Source organism: Pyrus communis, chromosome 1 (genome assembly GCF_963583255.1).
Source record: "Pyrus communis chromosome 1, drPyrComm1.1, whole genome shotgun sequence".
NCBI lineage: Eukaryota > Viridiplantae > Streptophyta > Magnoliopsida > Rosales > Rosaceae > Pyrus > Pyrus communis.
Genome location: NC_084803.1, coordinates 38,339,119 through 38,360,419, shown reverse-complemented (window position 1 = coordinate 38,360,419; position 21,301 = coordinate 38,339,119). Strand labels below are relative to the sequence as shown.

The 21,301-nt window shown below is 36.9% G+C and overlaps 1 protein-coding gene across 1 annotated transcript; it reads left to right on the top strand.

Annotated features, from left to right (window-relative positions):
- The first annotated feature begins 15,254 nt into the window (after window positions 1-15,254).
- LOC137708164 (eukaryotic translation initiation factor 3 subunit C-like) lies at window positions 15,255-19,968 on the top strand. Its single transcript, XM_068447177.1, has 4 exons — window positions 15,255-15,396; window positions 15,797-15,868; window positions 15,999-17,780; window positions 18,779-19,968. The coding sequence occupies exons 2-4, from the start codon at window positions 15,845-15,847 to the stop codon at window positions 19,751-19,753; spliced, it is 2,781 nt and encodes a 926-aa protein (XP_068303278.1). The 5' UTR covers window positions 15,255-15,396; window positions 15,797-15,844; the 3' UTR covers window positions 19,754-19,968.
- The last annotated feature ends 1,333 nt before the right edge of the window (window positions 19,969-21,301 follow it).

Below are 21,301 nucleotides of genomic sequence, written 5' to 3'. Positions count from 1 at the left end.
GATGATAACAAATTGATCTAGAATTGGACTCAAAACTCAGTTTCAAATCCATGAATATTGATGGTGCATTAGTTAATCCAAAGGACATTATCGACCACTCGTATTAAATGCGGTCTTTGTGACATCGCACTCTCTGGCCAATACTTGATGGTAACCGGAACATAGGTCGGTCTTTGAAAAAATGCAAGTTCCATGTAATGATCGAACAAATCTTCAATTTGTGGAAAAGGATATTTGTTCTTGATAGTCACTTTGCTCAATTGTCGATAATAGTTACACCATTGAAGAGAGGTATCCTTCTTTTTGACAAACAACAAAGGTGTTCCCTAACTCGAATAACTAGGGAAAATGAATTCTAATTTCAGCAATTATTTGAGTTGTGATTGTAATTCCTTGATTTCAGTTGGAGCCATTCGATATGGGGTAACTGAAATTTATGTAGCTCTTGAAATAAGCTTTATACTAAATTCAACTTCACGACTTGGAGGTGTAACGACCCAAAATTGTTCAGAAGCTAAACCCAGTGTTAGGCCAAAACAAATCCATGGTTAATCATAACTCTATTAACCACAATAAATTTCCCTATTTGACACTTACTCAAAAAAAAAAAAAAAAATTATTTTGGCTGGATCTAACCTTTAGATTGCCTACATTCTCTATGAATGGAACAAGTCAATCGTAGTTCACAATCATACTTAAACCGTTTACTAAAATATTCAAGTGGCAGACATTAACAATACTAGGTTCAAACCATAGAATTGCTTCGAACGGATGTCAAATATGTAATCAGAGTATCGCATTTAGCCTAAAAAGATAAAATCGGCCTACTGGCCACACGCCGTCGCACTGGCCACCGCATGCGGCAGTTTTTTAACTAACTTCAAATTCTACCAAAATTTACAAGACGATAGAGCTCAAGATAAGGATCAGTTTTTATAATTGCCACGAAGTCCAAATGTGGACAGAAGAGGGTCAATTCAGGCAGTAAAGCCGACAGGTACCTAAAGTTTCCTAACGTCAATTCGCCGCCCTGGTTGAGATTTACTCTTGGGAGGAAGGGCTACAAATCCCAAGTGGTGGCGTTGGCCATCGCTTCATCGATTTTCCAGAAAAATAAAAAGGGTGGTTGGAACACTGTTGGTTTTCATCAGTTTTCATGGCCTCGCACCGCCACGTATGGTGGTTAATCAAGGTGGTTCTTGGGTGAGTTTTGTAGAAGGAAGTGAGAGCTTCAATTTGGTGGTGGTGGCATCGAAAAATTACACCGGAGTTGGCCAGATTCGTTGTCAAAAGTTCATGGGTCGCGGTGGTCACTGGGTCGTGATTTTGGGTTTGTTTATGGGCTATCGGTCAAGTTTCCAAAATAGAAACCTCTAATGTGGTAAGTCCAAATGTCTAAAATGTCCCACTACTTCTAAGGCTCGTAACTTCTCCGTTCTAACTCAGAATTGAGTTCCGTTTGCGCCTACGCACTGATGGAATCAAGCTTTACTTAAACAACTCAAGACTTGACCGAAATGGTCGAGGAAATTTGAAATGACCAAAAATACCCTTCACTTTCTTGAAACGGGAGAATTTAACAAACTAATTTCAATTAAATCTTTGAAATACTTCTAAAATAAAATAAAATACTAAAATTCAGGATGGGATATCACAAGAAGTAAGCAAATGATTTCTCGATTAACATCTTTGAATGAATTAACAATAGGGATTTGGGCTATTGGAGGTACAAAAATTTTTCATTTCAAAATGGGCAAGAAAATTGTTAGAAAATGATTCTTTGAATGAGGTACAATGCATTTCTTAAATCAGTTGGTTAGGAATTAAAAAGGAAATGATTTTATGATGGCAATAATAAGAGCATGATATTTTGTTAGCCAAATCCATTCTTAGCGTTATGTAGAATTGTTTTACGGGTAAGATAATAAGGTTTGCAGGCAATATTGAATGTCAAAATTATAGGACATGACTTTCATACTTGGGTTAGGATGGCCAAATCTTGGAAATGAGACAAAACAATTCTCCTAAGGTTGCAGGTGTTAATCCTAAAGCTTTAGTAAAAGCTGAAGATACGAAAGAGTCGAATTTCCCGGTATCAAATAATATATTAGCGTGGCTACTATATACTACCGATGTACCTTTCATGATAATGTTCTTCGTCACCACATCATTCAGATGGACTGAGCGAGGTAATGGATTAGTAGCCTTCTCGAGTTCCTTGCACTCCCTTGAGAAACCCTATCCACATGCAATTGAGTTCACAAATAATGAAACCTTTTGCACTATTTTACTTATGGCAATTCAAATGTTCATGCATTAATACCCTTATAGCAAGCTTGGTTTATGGGGACTTGTTGATGCAAATTTCCACCATCTCTTCCTTTGAAGAAAATGCACCTGCAAAATAATAACACCTAATATTAAGGCCAAAAGTCTCATGCGCCCACGATGAATGTGGGTTTTGACTGAAGAATCTCTGATGCCAAAACTAGAATTTTGAAAAGAATGTATTTGAGAGTTTGTGAATAGCAGATGACTTAACATTTTAATGGGACGAGAGAGGTATTTATAGGAGAGTAGCCGACCCTTAGGGTGAGGAGTGGCCGGCCCTTTATGGAGTATTTGGGTTGTAATTGCAAGATATTATGTGAAATAATATCTTGCAATTAACATGACAATTATTCCTAATTTAAATAGGAAGTTTTGGGAGTTACCATTTGAATAAAATCAATAAGGGATTAATGAGGAGTGACGAGAGGAATATGAAATAAATTCCATATTGATCATCTTTGACTCTTCCTTTATTGAGCCATTATTGTCCATTGCATACACGTGAGAATTCTGATGTGCCTTGAGGGTAATCTCGTCTTTTTATCCAAAAGTCCACGCTTCGCCTCCATGATTTTTTGAAATATTTTTTGTTCCACAGGACTCATCAGTACATAAATCATGGAAAGCAACCAAGTCATCATTTGGAAAAAGCCAGTGTTTACAGCATAGAAAAAACTTAATTCAATGAGCTTCTGCAAAAATTATAAACACAAAAATTTTAATTTTAAAGAGTTCCAAAAACATCAGTCACCTTAGTATCAGTTTAACGAGGTTAATTGCAGATAAAGCTACACCAATGATGATATCGTGAGTAAGTTCTATCATGCGACACAAATTCGTTTGAGTAAATGTAGTAAGAATTGGCACATAGTCATCCTCGTACAAATTTTGCAATGCTTCGACAGAAGCTTTTCTTACATGAACAATCTTATAAGCAGAAAAAGAGGAAAATAAATGAGGTTTGTCTAGCAGGAGTATAAAGGAAAATAGTTATAAGACACATCCAGCAGCCAGACTAGGGTAGAATCAAACTTACTTTGTCATCTAATGCACATCCCAGTCCCTTCAAGGACATCCAATAAAATTGAAACGATAAAGAGAAGATTTAATGCACATCCCAGTCCCTTCAAGGACATCCGATAAAATTGGAACGATAAGATCTAATGCACATCGGAGATAGTCCAAGTATAAATCCTGAAGGAATAGTGATGGATAGGAGATAATCCACACGCCTAGTGACTCTATGCAAGATACCCGAATATCTGGATTGTCGTCAATAGCGATGCACAAATAACATAAAATTATCATAAATGGGAACTTCATCAAATTAGATCAGTTTCCTTGCTTCATACTTACAGCTAAGTCAGAATATCCTCCCTAGTATTTAAAATGTTTGTATCGGTGGAACTGTGGACATGAAAATTGTAGAAATATCAATGGATGTGTCCAATATCGATATCGATATCGGGTGCCTTTAATGAAAATGATGGACATCTGCTAAAAAACATGGAAATTTGAAATTGTTGTTTAGGGAATATCACATGAAGGCACAACACATGTATGAATCAAGAACTAATGATTAAATACTGTGTTAAAAATAAGTATGTGATATGTGTAACAACCCAAAATTTTTAATTCGGAAGCTAATTACTTAGATAGGCCCCAAATTCATTTTCTTAGCAAATTTCACTAAAAGGTTAATCTCAGGTATTTTATTATGGCTACGTCTAATCTTCTCATTAGACTGTCTACGTACCCTACTAAGAGATAAGCCATTCGTAGTTCACATTATGCTTCTAGAACATCATACTAAAATTTCATTTCAATCCAACGGTCGGATCTCCGCCAATCATAACATTCGAGTTACTAACTTGCAAATCCAATTCAGGAAAATCCATAAGTCGGATTCCCGATCCATAAGTTCCTAAGGTCTTCAAATATTATGTACTATAATGTCTCAAAGTTTCGTGACGATCCAACAGTTGAATGGTCGTCAATTACGAAAAATCGTACGGTTGTACAATTATCCAAAAATTTGAATATTCAAATCATCGCATCAATTTTCAACGAATAGACTTTGGATATGGGCTCAGGACATCAAGGATGTCCCGCTGTCCAAAATCTGTGTCAACAAATTCTCCCCCACGCGCCCCCACATGCATCGCCGTGCGTGGTGGTTTCCGGCGACCGGAAACCCACTTTTTCGTCTAACTCCAAATTCTACCAAAATTTAAAGGAAGATAGAGCTCAACAAGAGGAACAAGTTTTATAACTACCACGAAGTCCAAAAGTGGACGAAAGAGAGTCAATTCCGCTGATTAAACTGGCGGGTGCCTAAAGCTTCTCGGTGTCCATTCGTCGCCCACGGTGGTCCAACGGGATCAAAGCTAGTCGGGATTTACTCCTGGGATGATGGGCTACAAAACCCAAGGTAGCATCGGCCATCGCTTTGCCAATTCACCGAAAAAAATGAAAAGGGTGGCTGAAGCACCATTGGTTTTCATCGATTTTTATGGCCTCACACCGCCACATATGGTGGTTAATCAAGGTGGTTCTTGGTTGAATTTTGTAGAGGGGAGTTAGCTTCAAGATGGTGGTGGTGTTGTGGTAAAATTCCACCTGAGTTCGCCAGAATCGACCTCGAAAAATGGGAGGTCGAGGGAGTTCAAATGGGGGTTTTTTTGGGTTATTTGGGCCTCTTCCCCAAGTTTCCCGAAGTGGAAACCTTCTCCTTTCAGGTTGACTAATTATAGACTCCCTACTAATAGTAAGTCAACATGTCTAAAAAGTCTCACTACTTCCAAGGCTGGTAACTTCTCTGCTTTAACTCAGAATTAGGATCCATTTGCACCTACGCTCTCGTATGGTCGTCCTCTATTCAAATATATTTAGAAATATGATAAAGTATATGAGGATAAAATACGTCCTCATAAAATTACGTTTAGTCAATGAGAGACATTTTCGTCTGTTCACTTTCCGACAAATTTTTTCCTCATAATCATATATTTAAAAAATTTTAGGATATTACATTCGACCCCCATTAAAATAAATCTTGTCCTCGAGATTTCTACCCGCGAATAACGAAAGAGGTATTAGAGCTAATTCCGCCATTCCATTTATAGTGAATAAAATCATAACCTCAGTCTACGATTTTATTCAAGCCCAATAAATACTTTCACGAAGTCATTGGTAAACTACTTACCATCATTGGATATACGCAGCCGTCACCATGATTCTTCCTTGAAATTTCTAGCCACAATCACTGACGATATCAACATTAGAAAATTTTGCCATTTTCATTCTTGACAAACAAATAACATAAATTCAAACATAGCCCTCATCGGCCAAATAATTATCACAATACCAAACCATAATCATCAGTGGCTAAGTGCACATCTCAATTTCAAGCCAAACCACTCAAATTGGCAAATCAAATATAAGAAATTCCCACCAAATCATTGGAATTTCAAATCACAATCACTGGTAAAATCACTTGCCATTATTGGCTATACACAGCTGTCACCACAATTCACTTCCAGAATTCGTGTGCCAACATAGTCTAACCTGATGACCGATCCCACGACCGATTACCCTTACTTCAATCTGACCATAACAGCACAAAGTAGGGTAACGAGAGTGTCCATTTAATCCTACACCGCAGAGCCAAGTACCCTCCCCACCAAATATGGTACAAGTCTGACCATGTAGGCCTCCAGAGGTTTTGGGGATTGAAACCTAAGGCAGCGCACGATGCCCCTCATTCCTAGTAACTCTCAATCTAGGAGTATCCATTTCCAACGGCCATACCACATAGACTATCGTGCAGGAGTAGCCCGACCGTATAACACCCTCTGAAGGTTTAGGGGATCGAAACCCAGGGGAACCTCACAGTCCCTTTCACTCTCAAGTCATCAAAATCATCTTGGGAACCTGCATTTAAAATCCACAGGAACCTGTGCTCACAACAACACACGCAAGTAATCCATAATACATATATGTAACTCACATATTCATAGAAATTATGAAATATGCAACCACAATGCAATCATAATTTCCACCAACTGAACTCCATAATCACAATGGAATCGCACCATATATATCACATGAATGCCAACTCATTCACCAAAATTGTGAAATAATGCATTCACCATGCATATCACATGAAAGCCACTTCACTCACAAAAAATTTGAGATAGTGCATTCACAATTCACATAAGTGCCTTATGATGCATAAAACTAATGAAATATTACAATATCACTGCAATCAGATTTCACATCATCAAACACGATACTATATATAAATATATGTACATATATTCCCTCTTTTACCAATGCGAGATTCAAAACACATATATATCTCACATTAATGCCACATTAATCATAGAAATCATGAATAATGCAAAATCAATGCAAATCATAATTCTCATAGTATATTGTTCACAAATTTTATGAAATAATGCATTCACATTGCATATCATATTTCACAGCAATAAGAATTCAAGAATATAACAAATTAGGAAGTAGGATCGTTCGCTCTGATACCAATTTTGTAAAGACCCGAAATTTCTAATTCGGAAGCTAATTACTTAGACCCCAAATTCATTTTCTTAGCAAATTTACTTAAAGATTAATCTTATGTATTTTATTATGGCTGCATCTAACCTTCTTGTTAGACTAACTACGTACTCTACTAAGGGATCAATCCATTCGTATTTTACATTACGCTTCTAGAACATCATACTAAAATCTCATTTCGATCCAACGGTCGGATCTCCGACAATCACAACATTCGAATGGTGGTCGACGTTTTAATTTACTAACTTGCAAATCTAATTTGAGAAAATCCGTACGTCAGACTCCCGATCCGTAAGTTCCTAAGGTCTTTAAATATTATGTACTATAATGTCTCAAAGTTTGCTAACGATCCAACAGTTGAATGGTCGTCAATTACAGAAAATCGTACGGCTGTACAATTATCCAAAAATTTGAATATTCAAATCATCGCATCAAATTTCAACGAACGGACTTTAGATTGGGCTCAGGACGTTAAGGATGTCTCACTGTCCAAAATCCATGTAAACAGATTCTCCCCCACGCGCCGCCTTGCGTGGTGGTTTCTGACGACCGGAAACCCACTTTTTCGTCTAACTCCAAATTCTACCAAAATTTAAAGGAAGATAGAGCTCAACAAGAGCAACAAGTTTTATACTTGCCACAAAGTCCAAAAGTGGACGAAAGAGGTCAATTCCGTTGATAAAACCGGTGGCTGCCTAAAGTTTTCCGGTGTCGATTCGTCGCCCATGGTGGTCCAATGGGATCAAAGTTGGTCGGGATTTACTCTTAGGATGATGGGCTACAAAACCTAAGTGGTGGCATCGGCCATCGCTTTGCCGATTCACTGGAAAAATGAAAAGGGTGGTCAGAGCACCATTGGTTTTCATCAGTTTTTATGACCTCACACCGCCACATACGATGGCTAATCAAGGTGGTTCTTGGTTGGATTTTGTAGAGGGGAGTGAGAGCTTCAAGATGGTAGTCATGGCGTGGAAAAATTCAACCTAAGTTGGTTGGAATCGACCTCGGAAAATGGGAGGTCAAGGGAGTTCAAATGGGGGTTTTTTCTGGGTTATTTGGGCCTCTTCCCTTCTCCTTTTCAGGCTGACTAATTATAGACTCCCTACTAATAGTAAGTGCACGTCTAAAAAGTCTCACTACTTCCAAGGCTCGTAACTTCTCCATTCTAACTCAAAATTAGAATCCGCTTGCACCTACGCTTTCGTAGACTCGTTATCTATTCAAATATATTTAGAAATATGATAAAATATATGAGGATAAAATACATCCTCATAAAATTACGTTTTGACACGAGAGACATTTTCTTCTTTTCACTTTCCGATAAATTTTTTCCTCATAATCATATATTTTAAATTTTTCAGGGTATTATGTGATATGTGAGAAGGAAAACTTCTTTCTAATGACAAGTAATAAAATAAAATATTTCACTAGCATGAATAAATTACACATCACTTAATTGAAGCTTTCTTCATGAAAGCGACACAAGTTTTATTGAATTAAACTAACACCATATAGAATGCATAAGTTCATAGAGTTAAAACTGATAGTCAATCTTCATCATTCATTTTTATTAGGCCTTTTCTACGTAGTACTTTCAAATTGCATCAATCTTCAAATATATGGTAAATTGAAAAGCTGAATTAACATAAAAGAAAAAAAGAAACAAAGAAGGAAACGTGAAAAAGAAACGAAGAAGAAAACTTGACCACTAGTATGCTAATTTTTTGCCAAAAATTCTGCAAGAATACATAAAGTATCGATGAAATTAATTGATTTCCGAAAATATCGATGATATGGGGTGCAATGTACACTTCACCTCATTTTCATATCGTTCCCTGAATTTTTAGATATGACACATGTATTTGTGGTGTGCGTATATAGACACTCAAAACAATTTTCGTTGAAATATCTCAGGGTAAAACTATTATTTAATAAGAGAGAGCACAATTAAGTTTTGCATAAATATTACATTACCAAATGAAAAAGATAGAGGTGTAGCATCATCAGTTACACTAACCCAATAAGTATAACACAATCAACATATACAACTAAGCGTTAAAGAAATGTCATAATTGAACACTAAATCACCAATCAACGAAACGAATAAAAACACGAGTGTAATATGAGTTTTTTAATTTTGGAAGTCCATAAGAGTTTTTTGGCGAGGCTTACCAAGGATGCTTCGAAAGAGTGGATTTCCAATCCTTAGTATCGGAGCATTTTCGTTTTTAAAGCAATAGTTCAGGTGAGGACACATAAAAGATTATTTCCGAGAGGACGAATTGTTTTACTCCCTTTTCCTTATCTTAACATCTTTGTTTCATATATTCTTGAGTAGCTTAGTATGCGTAAGTTTGTATTTTAAATAGGACTTCACCCAGCCATGTACTAATTTGTGAATAGTTGCTTATGACTCAAATAACACAGAAATAAACTTTGATATTTACTTCAGGTTTTGGTTATAATTATCTTAGGTCTAGGTGGCCTAGGTGCTGAATGGTCGGCTGCCGTCGTGATTAGCTTCTAATGGGTCACAAAATCAGAAAGAATATTAGGCAAATACCTGGACGGAGTTAAGCAGGGCTGGATGAGGTTGGAAGGAACTAGGCAGGGGTTAGGCAGGCGCCTGTGGAGAACGCCGAAATCTGAATATATTTTTGCAGAGCCGGCGTTGAGAAGAAGAAGATGACCTTATTTGCCTCTGCACGATTTCTTCATAAGATGGCCCCCACCATCTACTCATTTACTTGTTTTTATATTTCTTTATTGTTTTCCAATTACTCCCGGGACCTCGTGTGGGATGGCACGGATAAACTAAATAGGAAACCATTTGGTTTCTTTGCTAATCCAATTGGATGTAAAACCAATTTTTTATTTCTAGGGGTTTTTTGTCCAATTTGTAGGCTTTTTGGACGATCAGATTTGTGGACTTTTTGGGTTTTGTAATCAATTTATGAATTTTGTTTTTTTTGTTTTTTTGTTTTTTTTTCCTTTAAAGATTTGTAGAATAGCAACTATTACAAACCAATTTGTATCTTTTATTTTATATTATTTTTAATTTCTAATATTATTATTTCTTAAGTGTAAATAACCCTTAATTATTATAAAATAAATAATATATTTATTAAAGCCGCCTAGCCCGTCTACGCCCCGCTTAGACGCTAGGTCCTAACCTGCCGTCCGACTAACGCCTAACGTTTTTTAGAATCTTGATCTTTTCTTTCAACCCTCTTTCTATTTTAATCCTACATAGTTAACGTCATAGGTAAACGTCTATAGATTAGCATCAAGTATTTAAGGCATAGTTTGAAATACGTCTAAGGGTATTTTAGTTGTTTATATCTCAAAAATTAAAAAAAAAAAAAATTGAACTAACTCAATTTCATGTTCTATAAAATAAACATGAGTATGAGTTCCTAAGAGATATATCTCTTAGTCCCACGATCATTTTGGGGAATAGTGGCGTAAAGTTTTATTATTGTGGGATTCTTTAGTTATTAATGCCCAATTGGCAATTATATGATCATAAATGTTTATAATATGTGTCTGAAAAAAGAAAGGTCTCATGAATCTAACATCTTTAGATCACTTTTCTATTAAAAAAAACATTTTTAGATCTCATTCTCTTTATAACATATTCCTTATACTTATTGTTTAAACGTATAACATTTAATGAAATAGCTTTAAATAATAATATTTGTCCTTATATTAAACTAGATTAGTTTAACATGTAAATATCTATAAAGTATCTTCTCATGATATGCCTTTTTTCAACAGTATATATCATTGTTTACGCACCTACCTATCAATGTTGCTCAACTTGATGGTCCTAAAGACACCACCTTGGATATATCTTGCTTGTAAGAAGTTGGTACACCTAAGTTGGAATGTGAGATGAAATATCTAGGAAAACTCAATATTGTCTTGGTTTTCAGATCAAGCATTGTTCTGATTGTATTCTGGTTCACTAGGCGAACTAAACCAAGACAAAGTTATGCCGCTTTAATGAGGAGAAAACGTTTCTTTCGAGTATGATGTGGTAAAAAATAGCACTCAAATTAAACCCTCTTTTTGACAATTGTAGTATAGATATAAGTAGGGTTCGGTCTAGGCCGGGGATTAGGAGGGATTACTAATCTAATGAAAACTGACTCAAAGATACAAAAATATGCATAAAAACACTTAAACAAACTCAAAGACTGTTAACTAAACTTATATGACTCAAAACAAACTTAAAATACTCAAAACAATAAAAAAAAAAGACTCAATTTAAACTCTAGGACTCAATTTGGACGAAAATAGAATTGGTTTTGACTTAAAATACTCAAAAACACACTTTAGGACATATTTGAAACAAGTAAGTAAAGGGGATTGGGTTTTGGACGAAATTAATGTAAAAACAAGTGACTTAAAAACTTAAGTAGACTTTGGACGAATTTGAGAAAAACAATGGATGGGTAGATAGCTAGGATACTTTTCCACACATGATACATTCAAACACAAATTGATTTACAGTTGCTTTTCCGATAAACCATGAACCTCAACATCCCAGATTAACCGTGACATCACTAATTAACCTTCAGATTTTCCTTAAGTTATTGGATTGCATGACATCATACGACAACCCAAAGCATTCTTCAAAAGTTCCCTACATGACATCATAATAGAAATACAATCAAAGATCATTACGTTCAATGAAAATCATAAGTATTGACAAAGCACTTGTAACTATGACATCATGATACTCATGCTAGGAATTTACTTAACATGATTGTGAAAACAACCTTAACTACTTGTGAATATAAGTTTGTGACGATTATGTGAAACTCCCTTATATTCTAGCACCAAATTCATGCATGCAAATTAAGTAGGCCTCCCTGATCAACATACAAGAATAAGTTATCCATCAAACGGTTAAGTAAATTGCATTCACAATTCATGAAATCACAATTGGACTTAATCAATTCATATCATAAATATAATCATGGTTTCAAAGCCTCCCCTAACTAAAATGAGTTTAGCCTCTCATATTCACAACAAAACAAAGGAAAATTGAATTAAACATTGAAAACAAAAGATAGATTACACCTAAAAACGTTCCAACACTCCAACTTGAATGCACAAACATCCAAGGCTTCTTCTTCTCTTCTTCTTCCTTGCAAAGCTACGGCACAAGAGTTCTTGGGTGATTTTGGATGGATTTTTGGGTTGTGAATGGATTTAGGTTGGTAGGGTGGTGTGGCAAAGGTTGGGAATGGTGTATGGGTGTTTGGGTGAAGGTATGGAAGTGTATGAATGGTGGAAGAAAGGTTGAAGGTTGCGGCAAAGGCTCAAGTGTTTGTGAAAGATGGCAGATTGTATGGATGAATGATTCCGGTTGAATAGGGGTGCAGCTTTGGTATTTATTTGAGAGAAAGAATCCTAAGGTTTATTACATAGTTTAGGAAAGGATTGGACCCCCAAATCCATAAGGAAAAAGAGATATAAAATCAGAAATCAAGGGGAAAGGGGAAGGAAACTTGCGGCATTCAATTGTATGAAAGGGAATGTGATTTAAGGCTGAAATTAGGCAAGGATTTGAGATAGAAAAGGTATGTAAGGTGCGGCTGAGAGTGGGGTGAAATAGGAATGTAATCATGTGACACAAAATAGGAAATATGCATTTCCCTTGCACGGCAAGGAAGGGAAAGTTATGGAATGCACGGCAAGGGTAATTAGGTTGCAAGGAAGGCTTGGTTTGTGTCCTAAAATGCATAGGAGTCTTCAATGTTGCTAAAACATAAGGTCTTTTAGGATTAGGAAAGGTTAAACCAAAATAGGAAACCTTGGCTTAACTTTCCTACTTCAAGTAGGAAACCTTCTTTGACTAGGATTCCTCTTTTGATTAGGAATCCTTCTTTGATTAGGAATCCTAACATCTTTAGGTCTTCAATTTCGTCCATTCATTTTGCTCCAAGCATATGTTATCCATTCCAAGTCCAATTGTGCTCCAAAATGCACCTTTTTGCTTCCTTAGCCATATGAACCTAAAAACACACGAAAATAGCTTAAACTACTAAAATAACTATGAACTAACAACATAAATGTACGAAAACAAGCTAATCAAGTCGCCTAAACATGCTCCTATTAGAGTACAATCATGGTTTTTCGTACACTTGATGCACAATGAGGCCCATACCGTCCTAAGGAGGATGATAAAAAGGTTTTCCAGCCTAAAGTTCCATACTTAATTGCAACTAGTATTTTATTGTACTTAGCTCAATGCACGAGGCTAGGCAATGGTGTAGTCAGAAAAACTTTGAAGGAGGGTCAACTTTAAAGTAAGATTGAAAGATAATAAGAAAAACTCATATAAAAATAAAAGTTTTAGTCTTAATAGGAAATATTATACTAAAATTACAATTGCCCTCGATGATTTTTAGAGTTTGAATTCTGAAAGCTTCTCATAATCACACCATTGTCAATATTATCAAAGATATTTTGTTTGATATATAATATCATGTTATCATTCATCCATATATCTCCCATTTAGTTTCGAAAATCACTTTTCAATATATTCATAGTAGAAAAAACTCTTTTGACACTAGTAGTGGCAACTAGTAAGATTAGTTCCAGTGTCACGAGCAAGAAAATTGTAAACTAAGAGTTAAGAATTACTTAATTGATTTGTTGATTTAGAAAAGAATTCCAAAGATGAATGAGTGAAGGCTTGCTGTCTTAGAGTTGGAGATGCCCAATTCTCTCAATAAGAGAAGTTTAAAAGTTTAGGTAAGAAATAACTCTACCATATTGGACTCTTCGATCATCTAACAAATAGGGATTAAGTTGTTCAGTAGACCACAAGGGTCAATATATATGAATATAGATCACTAATAAATTATAATATTAATCCATACTATTTTAATGGAATCATTAAAAGTTCACAAGGGTCAAATGACCACCTTAACTATAAGTACGACTGGCATTTTGAACCCGACCCATTAACCCGACCCGATCCGTTAAAACTAGTATTTGGGTGAGTGTTTAACGGGTTGGGTTGTTAACCGATCAACCCGTTAGTAATCCGTTAAGTAACGGGTCATTTTGGGTCAACCTGCGAAACCCGTTAACACCCGTTAAGAAGGACTTTTGTGTAATTTCATAGTTGGAATAGAAAACCTAGCTCTCTCTGTTCTCTCACATTCGAATCCGGATTGAGTGGATGCCGTTCTCTCCCTCATCTTCTTCTTCAAAGTTGGCTGCCGTTCACTAAGTTCTGCCACCCTCTCTTCGGAAAGTTCCGATTCCCTTTCACCTTTTCTTCCATGGCGATTACTTTTCGTTTTTGCAAATTATATTTTTCATCTAATTTTCTCAGTTTTTGCTTGAGCTTGGTTTGAGGTGGTACTCTTAAGATGAGCTTCGAATTAATTTGGAATTAGTTGATTTGTGTTTGATGATTTTGATTGCGATTGTGCCTTTGTTATGCAAATGGTGCTTTCTGTGTGTGATTGTGCTTTTGTTCTCTTCCTTCACAAGTTAGATAGAGAGAGATCTTCCCACTTCTCCATCCCATCACACACTTGATTGTGCTTTTGCTGTTAAAGATCACAATAAGCATTGAGAATCAGGTTACTCGGTTTCAGGTCGCGGTGCAAAACATTTGCACAGTGTATGTACTTCAATCCCCACAGATATATATATATATATATATATAATGTTTGTAATTTTGGGTAAAAGATGTGTAATTTGTATTGGAATGCAAAATGTAAAAAAAAAAAACAAAAAAAAATTGTTAACGGGTGAAACGGGTGACTTATTAAGCTTAATGGGTCGGGTTCATGTGACTTGTTAGCTTAACGGGTTGAGTTTGAATGACCCGTTAAATTAATAGGTCGGATTGAACCCGACCCAAACCTAATAAATCCAACCCGTTTACAGATTTAACTATAAGGTGGCTCCACCCATGGGCCGAACATCTTTGTTGTGAATCTTTTAGCAAGATACGACCTACACCTACACGCGGACATTGAGAAGGTGTTTAAGATATGCTACGTTATCTTAATTGTACTGTGGGTTTGTTTTTGTTCTATCCTTACTCAACCACGAGTAAAGTTGCCATCCCCTAAGCCATCATATGATTCTTGCCCCTCTCTCTCTCTCTCCTATCCTCACTCTCTAACCTTCAACACATTTTTATTTTTTATTTCTCAAAAATGAAGATTTGTCGCAAGGGTAAAATTGGAATTTAAAATGTGCAAAAAGTTGTTGGGTCTGGGCTTTGGAGAACTGATCAATTCCATCAATAGCTTCGGCCCAGCCCAAAAAGAAAAGTAGAACGTTCGAGTGTGAGTGAGTCAGCCCTAATATTGACTCTAATTTTCTCCCCAACAGTGCAAGAGTTAAAAGTCTCTTTCAAGCCGCACCCGGACTTCCTCTGAGATTTCCCCTCACCTTATCTGCCATTGAAGCTCTGCCCCCAAATCTTCAGCAAAGCTTTGTTCATCCACTGTAAGTCCTTATCTCTCTCTCTCGTCATATGCATATGTTTCAATTCGTTTTCTGTTTAGAGTTTCGTCACGAATCGAATCGAATCGAATCTCATATATGTATGTATGTTAGCCAATTTTGCAAATTTTCTCGCTTTCGCTTAGGGTTTTTATTGCAAGACTCATATAAGCTGTGAAAGATTTTGTAAATCGGAGAATATGTTTCATGATGATTTTCTGACGAACAGGAAGGCGAGCTCTTGGCCGGATTTTCTTACCGTTTCTCCAAAACCGAACATGGATTTTTTTTTTTTTTTGATGACCCGAATTTTTTATATTGCTGTGAAATTGGGTATTTTAATTTTAGCCTGTTCTGTTAGTTCTCTTACGGTAAGATCTTTTTGTGTACGTTTTCAATGCAGATTCTTGTGATTCTTCTCTGACTTGTTGCGATTTTCTTGTACGAAAGGATGGCATCTCGATTCTGGACTCAGGTATTTACTTTAATTTTTTGATATAATTAGGGTTTTGTTTATAATTACTGGTTTGTGTGTTGCGGTAAAATATTGAGTGTAGTGTTTCCTAAACCCTAATTTGTTTTTTTTTGTGTGTGTGTTAAATTAGCCTGGTAGCGATTCTGAGGATGAGGAAAGTGACTTTGAAGAGGAGGTTGAACCTACGGGTGGTGAGACTACCACTGAACCCGGCCTAAACCCTTACCTTCAGGCTAATGCAAGTGATAGCGAAGATTCTGATGACCAAAAGCGCGTCGTTAGATCGGCGAAAGATAAGCGCTTTGATGAATTGTCTGCGACTGTACACCAAATGAAGAATGCGATGAATATCAATGACTGGGTTAGCTTGCAAGAGAGCTTTGACAAGATAAATAAGCAGCTTGAGAAGGTCATGCGTGTTACCGAGGCTGTAAAAGTACCTACTCTCTACATAAAAGCTCTTGTATTGTTAGAAGACTTTCTGGCTCAGGCTTTGGCAAACAAGGATGCTAAGAAGAAGATGAGTAGTAGCAATGCCAAGGCCTTGAACTCAATGAAACAGAAACTGAAGAAGAACAATAAGCAATACGAGGACTTAATTAATAAATATAGGGAGAATCCTGAGCAGAGTGAAGATGATAAGCCTCCAGAAGAGGAAACGGATGATGACGATGATTCTGAAATTGAGGATCCTACTGATATTGCATTGTCAGGTAGCGAAGAACCAGAGGAGGAAGAAGAAGAAGAGGAAGAACCAACTGAAGCTGGTTGGCAGAAGAAGATGAGTAAGAAAGATAAGCTCATGGATAAGCAATTCAGTAAGGACCCTAGTGAAATCACGTGGGATACTGTTAACAAGAAATTTAAAGAGGTTGTGGCTGCTCGGGGCAGGAAGGGAACTGGAAGGTTTGAGCAGGTTGAGCAGCTTACCTTCTTGACAAAGGTTGCTAAGACCCCTGCACAGAAGCTGGAGATATTTTTCAGTGTTGTTTCTGCTCAGTTTGATGTGAATCCTGGTCTCAACGGGCACATGCCTATAAATGTGTGGAAGAAGTGTGTGCAGAATATGCACGTTATACTTGATATTCTTGTGAAGTATCCGAATATTACGGTGGATGACATGGTAGAGCCTGATGAGAATGAATCCCAGAAGGGACCAGATTATGATGGGACAATTAGGGTTTGGGGAAACTTGGTGGCCTTCTTGGAAAGGATAGATACTGAGTTCTTCAAGAGCTTGCAATGCATTGATCCCCACACTCGTGAGTACATTGAAAGACTCAGGGATGAGCCTATGTTTTTGGTTCTAGCTCAAAATGTTCAAGAGTATTTAGAACGGGTTGGAAATTACAAAGCTGCTGCTAAGGTAGCCCTAAGGCGGGTCGAACTTATCTATTATAAGCCACAAGAAGTTTATGATGCCATGCGAAAATTGGCAGAGCATACAGGAGAGAGTGATAATGGTGAAGAGCCTCGAGCAGCTGAGGAAAGTCGTGGTCCATCTTCATTTATTGTTGTTCCCGAGCTCGTTCCTCGAAAACCCACCTTCTCTGAGAGTAGCAGGACTATGATGGATATATTGGTTTCCCTCATATACAAGTATGGAGATGAGAGGACTAAAGCTCGTGCAATGCTTTGTGATATTTATCACCATGCTCTGCTGGATGAGTTTTCCACTTCCCGTGACTTGCTGCTTATGAGTCACCTGCAAGATAATGTTCAGCAGATGGACATTTCGACCCAGATACTTTATAACAGGGCCATGGCACAACTTGGTCTGTGTGCATTTCGTAATGGATTAATTACTGAAGCGCATAGCTGCCTTTCTGAACTATATTCTGGTGGAAGAGTAAAAGAGTTGCTTGCCCAAGGTGTATCACAAAGTAGATATCACGAGAAAACTCCAGAACAGGTGTGCAGTTGTCTCTGTTGTTTTTTTCCATGTGCTTATTCTTTTTATTATCTCTTTGCGTATTATGCTTTAGGAAAAGGCTTTAGTAGTTAGTACCCAACTCTTATCCCAAATTTTTATTCTTCCAAAGTCCCTCACTGGGAGCAAGGCCCCCATAATATAGTGGGACCAACCCTATGCAAGAATTAGGGAAAAAATTGGGGAAGAGCAAGGTCATATAGCACCATTCTTCTATGTGATTTGAAGTCACTGTTTTGTTCATGAAAAGAAAATCCACAAGTTCAAAATTTTAGTGTTTCAGAACTAGCTGTTGGTTTCAACAACCAAATAAAATTTGCGTGAAATCTTTTTTTAAAGTGATGGAAATGATTTATTATTTAAGAATTACGTTATCTGCAAAAACTATTATTTATGAATTACATAAATGATCTGATAAGCCATCTTAGTCGGGTCAAAGATCTGGAGACACTAGTTTCAAAAAAATAAATAAATAAATAAAAGCTATAAATTCTTTCTGCACCTTGCAATAGGATGTTGAAAGTTGGAACTGGGACTTGTTAGAGTTATACTATTCAATCATGAAAGATGTTTGTGAGATGTATTTAAACACTTTCATTTAGAATGTTTTTTTTTTGGCCAAATATACTGATTTTGTGGAGTTATGAAATTCATGGTAATTTTGGCCCTGTAATACAATTCGGAAATTGCTGCGTGTGCTGCTGTTTCTCTAATTTAAGTGGCATATCTTTAAGATCCTTGTTGAATTTGACACAACAAATTGGTCACTTTGAGCGAAATAGCTAGGGACAACAGATGATTCACATTTGGAAAAGCTGAAACTAGCAATAGAGTATGGTTTAGTCATCATGTCTTAGAAAATGGGGCCTAAGAAACAGTTAACTCATTTTTTTTTCCAGACCCTACAATATTACTGCTCCAAGTACACTTTGGTATCATCCCTCTATTCTATATAATTGTTCTATTTTTTCCGTTTTCAGGAAAGGCTGGAGAGGAGACGACAAATGCCTTACCATATGCATATCAACCCTGAGCTCCTGGAGGCAGTGCATTTGATATGTGCTATGCTGCTGGAAGTGCCTAATATGGCTGCAAACACCCATGATGCGAAACGCAGATTAATCAGTAAGACATTCCGTCGGTTGCTTGAGGTGAGTGAGAAGCAAACATTCACCGGTCCCCCTGAAAATGTTAGGGACCATGTAATGGCAGCTTCCAGGGCCCTTGGCAAAGGTGACTGCCAGAAGGCCTTTGATGTCATTAATTCTCTTGATGTTTGGAAGCTCCTTAGGAACCGTGAGCATGTTCTTGAGATGCTCAAGGCTAAGATCAAGGAAGAAGCTCTCAGGACCTATCTTTTTACCTTCTCCTCATCCTATAAGACTCTGAGCTTGGAACAACTCAGCACGTTGTTTGACCTTACAGAGGTCCAGACACACAGCATTGTTAGCAAGATGATGATCAACGAAGAGCTCTTTGCCAGTTGGGACCAGCCAACACGTTGCATTGTTTTCCATGACATTGAGCAGACTAGGCTGCAGGCTCTAGCATTCCAGTTGACTGAGAAGTTGGCAATCCTTGCCGAAAGTAATGAAAGGGCAACAGAAACAAGAATAGGTGGTGGTGGTGGGTTAGATCTACCTCAAAGGCGGAGAGACAACCAGGACTATGGTGCGGGATCAGTTGCTGGGAGTGGCGGTAGATGGCAAGATAACATGTCCTTCAATCAAAGGCAAGGTGGTGGCACTGGGCGTACAGGTTACAACGCTGGAGGGAGACCATTCAACCAAAATGCTGGAGGTGGGTATAACAGGGACCGCACAGGTCAATACAGAGGGACAGGGCAAAACACCCGTTATCAAGATGGTGCATATGCAGGATCAGGGAGGTCCGCAAGGGGTTCTCAGGACACTTCAACCCGCATGGTCAGTCTAAATAGAGGGCTTCACGCCTAAACATCAAGAAAAAGAAGTATAATTATTCAGCAGCATTTTGATTAGAGCGCTTTCTGTTTCGTTTCTGTTCTCGATTAAGTTCTCTCTTTGTAAACCAAGTCTTTGATCGTTTGGATTTACGTATTTGGAGGCATAAATTTGTACTTTTAAACTTTGAGAGGTGGGGTTTTGTATGCTAAAATACTATGGTTATCAAAGCATGCAAGGTTTTTCTTTGTATTTTGTTTCATAAGTTGGCTGGTAAGGCAATGCATGTTTTTATATTTATGCTTGATCTTGCCCGTCTTCAAGTTTTGTACTTAAAACACGTTTTAGGATGTTTGCTTTTAAGAAGGATAAAATTATACTTAAACCCACTCTCCATGCCACTTGGGAACACACCAATGCCGATTTTCGAGATGATAGTGATTTTCTCACTTCCATTTTCTCCTCTGCACTTTTCCTTTTGTTTATGTCGATTAAATTCTACTTTGTTCAATCCAAAACTTAAAAGGCCAATAAAAACCAACATAGCATTTTGAGAAAATTGTCTAGCTCATTATACAACGAAGCACCAAACACATGAATGGAGAAGGATAAAATTGGAGTTGTGGATGGAACTAATTTCCTTAAGCCTAGGGTTGCCCACGGATAGGTTCGAAAACTATTTCCAAGAGCATAGGTTACTTACGATTCAAAGCTAGTTTGATATTGTTGTATTTTAAAAAAAATAAAAAAATAAAACTACTTACACTATTTTGTTAAAATAAAAAGATGCGAGATAAAGCAATTGCCCAACTTTAGCTGGCGGTGTAGGAAATCATAAAGAAGAGTTCAAATCTCTTATGCCCAACTTTCCTCTGCCAACTCTGCGGCAAGTCCAATTTTTTGGATGACACATTCCTTCCTGTAACTTCAACGTAACAATGTTTTTATCGATATTAAGGGGGTAAGAAATGGGTTAAGTCTCATAATGAGTTAGCAATTATGTGATTCAAATTTGTATTGGATGAGAATCGAACCATAAATCTCTCATTTACAAGTGAAGAGGAATACCACTAGAACTTCTTCATAACACTGTTAACTTTTAATTTAAAAAAAAAAAAAAAAAAAACCCCCTTAACACAAACAACAGAAAAACGCGGCGACACCAACACTTTCATTACTAATAGGGTAATGCTAGGGAAATCAAATTTTTTTAGAGAGTAATGCTAGGGAGACTAAATTTGTAGACTAAATTTTCGAAACTAAATGACATGGAAGTTGATGATTGGTTTATTACTTAAGGGTTGATAAATGTGTTTTCTATTGGTGACATATCATTTAGTTTGCAAATTTTGTCTTCCTAGCATTACGCAACTTTTTTAAATCAAATGATATGGTCGTAGATGATTGAATTATTAACTAAGTGTCGACTAACGTGTTTTTTTTTATTAGTAATACATTATTTAATTTATAAATTCAATTTTAAAAATTTGGTTCCCTGGAAATATTATTAGCTTCCACTTCCACACTTCAAACTAAATACATAGCGACTGGCTAATTCATAGCATTTATTATTAAATGCTA